Raw genomic sequence first — 6,336 nt, forward strand, 5'->3', positions numbered from 1 at the left:
GGTTTAATAATGTTAATTTATGTATCCTGTTTGCAAGATTATGATCTAGAAAATGCAGGACGCCCAAATAGGAATCTTATTTGTATTTCTCCGCTCCCAAATTCCAGTACAATCCAAACTTGGCACGTTGACGAAAATTCATAAGTTTGTTTGCCAAAATGTAAATGTGAAATTTTACTGTGGTTTCGCGGAAAAAGCCAATATTGGGTAACAAACATTGTCAGGTAAATTTATTTAAAGGGTTTAAGGTATACGTATCTCAGGCGTTCCAGCTTAGGCATAGAAGTTTGAACGCTTCTGTGGCCGACCTTATGCTGATCCATTCGTATTTGAGTTTGATTAGAGGTCTATGGCTGTAGGAAGGTGACATCGTTAGTATTATAATATGTAGTAGAGAATCGCATTATAGGTCGACCTTCACCGAGTTGGTTAATAGTCGAAGCGTCTTTTATATCAAATTAAATATGTCAAATGATATATTGCAAATGGATGACTTAAAAAAATTCAGTCCAGATCATCATCATCATCATCATCAACCCATTACTGTCCCACTGCTGGGCACGGGTCTCCTCTCATAATAAGAAGGATTAGGCCATAGTCCACCGCGCTGGCCAAGTGCGTACTGGTAGACTTCACATACCTTTGAGATTGTTTTTTTATAAATGTTTCAGGTATGCAGGTTTCCTCACGATGTTTTCCTTCACCGTTTAGCAAGTGATAATTATTTTTTAAAACGCACATAACTTTGAAAAATCAGAGGTGCGTGCCTGGGATTTAAACCTCGGACCCCTCGATCGAGAGGTCGAATTTCTTAACCACTAGGCTATCACTTCTAGTCCAGATTATGAATAGTAGTAATCGAAAATGTGTATGCAGTCCAACCTAATGTAAGTGGTCACTGTTGCCCAAGGGAATCTTAAGCCGATCAGTGATGAGTTGCCACTACGGAAAATCAAGATGGTCGCCTATTTTATTTTTTATAATATAGGAGTAGCAGACGAGCTTGCAGTCCACCTGATGGTAAGTGGCTACTGCCGCCCATGGACATCTGTAATCAACCCCACATAGGATTAGATATTCCTACCTGAGGTTGGCCACAGATGCGCCGCTACCGAGGACTAAGCTGGAATGCCTCGGAAAAGTCTGTCCCCTTACCACATGCTTCATACCGGAACACAGCAGCACCTAACACTGCAGTTATTAGGTAGAAATAGGTGTGGCGGTGGTGCCGCCGGAGTCGAACCACAAAGGGTTCTACCACCTTCAATACCTATTACCTATGCGTCAGCCAGTATTCCTATCTTTGTACTGAAACGCAAGAACTGCTGAACATACATGTGTAGGTGGTACCTCCCCCGTCGAACTATACTTCTTCCACCACCTTTCAACCCACCTACTACATACTTAATATAACTACTTTAATTTTGAACATAAAGAAATAATATAATCGAGGTAATTTTAAAACATTTTAGAAGCATACTCTTTACATAAACCTCTAATTTGGTAAAGTCGATCTCAAAAACTTTCACATACCCTAATGAGCTTAGAACATCAATTTCTTTAATACCAGGAACCTATTATAATATAATGTTCCCCAGTTTGTTATTCCAATCGAAAGAGGTCAAGGGCGTATCCCAACTTTCACCCAAAGATACTTGTAAGATGGAGTTTACATGGCTCCATCCATTAAAAATGTGGGACCAATAATTATGTGCAATGCCAAACAATCCAATCTATGAGTATCAAAGATCAAAATTTGACATTTTCTACCTATTAAACTTTTTCGTCACTTTCAATAAAAAAATATTACAAAATAATATGTAACGAATCGTAACGCCATTTTTTATTCGATTGCTACATTGAGCGGTCCGGTGATATGAAAATGAATATTATGAAGAATTTAGTTATATACTATGGGTTTAAGTATTCCTATCTCTATGTCTTTGCATTTTACTTACTATTTTGTGGACACTATAATCTTATGTATAAAATTCTCGGGTCGCAATGTTAGTTACCGTACCCCTCCGAAACGGCTTTACCGATTTTCACCAAATTCTATATGCATATTCAGTAGGTCTGACAATCGGTTACTATCTATTTTTCATACCCTTAAGTGATGAAGGTTGTTCACCCTTAACATTTTTTTATTTATATTGCAACGTTTGCCGGATCAGCTAGTTATTGTATAAATGCATGTAAATTTTGCGAAAAAGTCCTTATTTGACCTATAGCAAAAAGTTACACATTTATGAGTAAACAGGAGTAATTATATACAAAACACAGCTAAACTGTAAGCGAACTAAGGGTCAAATAAGACCAACAATGTAATTAATAGAAAAATATAAAATATCAGATGGCTATGTTAACAGCATGTGAACTGGCCCTAATTCCCTTACTATATCAGTTCATCGGCTCCTGCAGCTCAAGGCCATGGTAATGAACTTCACTTACTTTCTATTTGATTTGACCACAGTACATGTAACGTTGACAGATAATACTTCCAAGGAAGCTTTGATTCAAAGTACTATACTTACTCTACTAATATACTTATTCTACTAATACTACCATTAGATGTGTTGTGGTGTTATTTTAAATAATCGTAAACAAAATAAAAATTCTTTTTAAAAGTATTTCGTTTATAAACTGTAAAAGGGCTTCATTTTGTTAAATAGTATTTAGTTCGTTACAGTATTTATTTAGAAAAACAACAATTCAATATTTAGCAATTTATTATATTATTATATCTAAATATCTACCAACATATTTCAATGTTAATGTTCTAAGTAAGTTATGAGCTTTCGTGCTTTGGAGGTTGCATACTCGGTCCCTGTTGTCGCTTTATACCAACTACGACCGCCAACCGTGACCGCCTGAAATCAGCGACCAACCACGGTCTTCAACGTCAAGTGGTAACAGTCGACCATCGTCGATACCATATGTGGATCGTTGTGACGTCAGCGAGGTCGTCGACATACCATCATCTACCTGATACTACTGATTTATCGTTTATTTTTGTGGTTACTATACTTCGTCTCCCACGTGGTCGTAATAGGAGAAATTACACAATTTGATGGGTGTAGAGTGCATTGGCATACTTTCAGTTATATCATTTACGTTATATTACCCGTGTTTTTATAATAACAGGATTTTCTTACGACTTCGTTACCTACAAAATTCCAATTATTAATTAAAGTATCTATTTCTCCTTAAAAATCTTTTAAAATAAACTCAACTGCTATTAATAATACATATACTATTAATAATAACTGCTATTAATAAATAATAAATCTGAATATTTTATTTATTAACAAAAAAAACAGAATCGAAAAAGATATTAAAATACACAAAATCCTTATCAAAGAGATCTTATAGTTTTGCCGTCATTGTTACTGCTCGAAAAACAAGTGCTTTCTTAAACGATGAAAGAGTGTCAATTTAGTTGACGTTACTGAAAATAGCAAATCATTATAAAAACAGGATGTAAAATTTTAAAGTATTTACAATCTTCTCTTCTTTAACCACCTAAAAGTGAGCAGCAGAAAATGGTTACAGACACAGCGTAGCAAAGAAGTAAGTCGCTACTTTAATTGGATTTACAATTCAAAATGGGGAAGCGTAAGAGGAGAATCTTCCCCAAGAAGAAGAGATCAGTTTTCAGTCGACCACATCCGATAAAGCGGAAAATGATGCTGAGACACAGAAGAATGAAGGCATTCTTCCACAAGCACAGCCCGAGGATGTTCATAGAAAGAAAAGTCAGGAAAGTAGTGGAAGGGGTCTACTTAGTATCAGACAAAGTGAGAGACAAGATAGCCGAAAGCACAATGGCTCTAGACAACCCGTTTAGCGCACATTTCTACGAAGACAGGTGTATCATACAATAGATTAGATGTGATGTTCAATTTGGGATTCCAATAAAAAGTAACATCAACGATTTTGTAGCTTTATTTGATCCAGAAGATAAGGTTTACTTTGATTCATAACAGTTTTCTTAAAATATATGATTCTTTATTTATTTAAATTTAGGTGCATTTATCAACTACTAAAACAACTACAAATTTAGAAAGCCAACAGTTGTATTTTCGATAATATATAAAGCTTGATGATTAAGCCTATTATTTTTAACCATTATACATAAACCTTATATTAACATTTAATTTATTTAAGGTGATAGAACTCTCAGTGCTTCGACTCCGACGGTACCGCCACACTTATTTCTGCCTAATAACAGCAATATTAAATGTTGTTGTGTTGTGACTTACTTTTCGATGCATTCCAGCTTAGTCCTCTGGGATAGCTGTGTATTTATGGTCGACCTCGGGTAAGAATCTAATATTATCTGGGGTTGATTATAGATGTTCGTGGGCGACAGTAGGCATTTACCATCAGAAGGTATTATAAAATATTTGTATAAGTAGGTACATGACTAATATTTTATTTTATAGATTTCATTGGTATATAATCGCCTCTTTTATAATGGTCATCGTAATAAATATGCTCGTCGCTCTTGCTTGGTACTTGTATGATTTCCACTTGAGTTTTAGTGTCATCTCTACGGTTCCAGGCACGTGAGTGGTCGAACATACCCTTTAGACTTAGGAAGGACGCCAGCATGGTAGAGAAGAAACCCATTATAAGACCTGAAAATAACACCGTCATTAATATCCTCATATAATTTTCAATACAGTTTGATTCCACTAAAGGTTATCCTATTAAAAAAGGAAAGCTCAAGAACTCGTATAAACTGTCTAATATATTACTTTTTCAAAGGATTTATTATTATTCAAATATTATTCAGAGTATTTTTCAGCATATTATTCATTATTCGAGTAGCCAAATTTCGAAAACCATTTATAAATGTACCTTTGTACTCGCACACAAAATAAACAGTTTTATCCTTTTAAGATAAATCACGTGTTCAAATAAGCTAATATCTGAAACTTCTTACCGCTTCTAATAAAATATTGCGACTGTGTGCATAATTATTGGTGCCAGCCCAAAAGATATTGTGATAAGTAAGATGGGCGCTGCTGTCGAGACCTTATTTTGTTTGTTACAGTGTATTCATTTTTATTTTGTAACTTACCTTTAGCAGATATAAAAGCGAGGGCCTTCAGGGCTATAGGGATTAACAGACTCTTCGCAGCCAACAGCCCTAGGATTAGCGGGACCATGTATTTTTTGTGTGATTTGATCTTTTTCTTCTTCCCTTTCAAAAGTTTGAAAAAGCACTTCTTTATTTTTCCCTTCCGTTTCTTATGCTTCTTTCCTAGTAAAGTCGACTTCTTGCTGCGAGACTCAGGTGTTGGTGTGGTTGTGGAAGTTTGTTTTAATGATCTCGAGGACTTCACATCTGGAAATAGTAAAAGGATTTAATTAATATAGGTTATCTATTTGGTAAACAAGTATTGTATACATTGCTATTAGATTAAATTTGCAATTTGCAATTGAAATTCAATATCATTGATTTTATTATTTTCATTCTCTTTATTTCACTCTTTATTCTCTTTATTTTCAAGCTCCACTAATTACATATTTCTAGTCTAAAAGTTGTAGTTTAAAAGTAATCAAAATTAAATTACCTTGCAAAGTTTCTCCATCGAAATGACCATTGGATAAAATCCATTCCAATGGTTCTGTAGAATTGAAAGTATCAAAGTTATCACGATTAGGTGCAAAGCCAAATACAGTCTGAGTCTTAACTATGCCGATATGATTATTATCAAGAATTATACCACTCGAATAGGGCATCATATTTATCTTCAAACTTATATTCTTTTACTATATCACTTTTCATATGTTTATTAGTTTAAAAATTATGATTATTTTTACGATTTACACAAACTTTTTTATCTGTTTTGATCTATTGAGTCTCATGTCGTATGAAAATCTAAGGTTAAAAGCATTTGTCTCTAACTTTTATACGGTATATGGCTTATGAAGCATGGCGGTTTAATTTCATGTCAATGGTACAGTAATTACTAATTAAGAGTTGTTAATCGGGGTACAGGCGAAAGCTAATGTGTGGATAGGTGTATAATCGTTGTGGATTTATGTCAATGAGGTAATTTAATGAACTTGACCGTGACCGCTCATGCTAATAAAATAGCTTAGTTCTTTAAATTTTGATCTTTTACTCTAGAGGTACGGCTTCAATTCTCAGGTATATTTCGATATTTCTATTTTATAGTTCCTATTATTCTCACATTCTTAATGTTTTAGGTAAACTGTGAAGAATCTTGTATTAGTGAATGTTATCTTCAGAGACAATAATACATAGATCGTTCCTAAAAAGTGTGAGAAATCCTCTATGACATGTATGAACGTCGTAGTCAA

The 6,336-nt window shown here is 34.4% G+C and overlaps 1 protein-coding gene across 1 annotated transcript; it reads right to left on the reverse strand.

The window, feature by feature from the left end:
- Positions 1–2,711: 2,711 nt before the first annotated feature.
- Positions 2,712–6,336, reverse strand: LOC140746889 (uncharacterized). The gene is made up of 3 exons (XM_073079032.1): positions 5,583–6,336; positions 5,087–5,353; positions 2,712–4,640 (listed from the first exon to the last, which is right to left on the reverse strand). Exons 1-3 carry the CDS (start codon positions 5,752–5,754, stop codon positions 4,435–4,437), a joined length of 645 nt encoding a protein of 214 aa, XP_072935133.1. The 5' UTR covers positions 5,755–6,336; the 3' UTR covers positions 2,712–4,434.

The sequence above is a fragment of the Epargyreus clarus genome, unplaced genomic scaffold, assembly GCF_041222505.1.
Source record: "Epargyreus clarus isolate Ecla_fem2 unplaced genomic scaffold, WU_Ecla_fem_2.2 ptg000002l, whole genome shotgun sequence".
In the NCBI taxonomy this organism is placed as follows: Eukaryota; Metazoa; Arthropoda; class Insecta; order Lepidoptera; family Hesperiidae; genus Epargyreus; species Epargyreus clarus.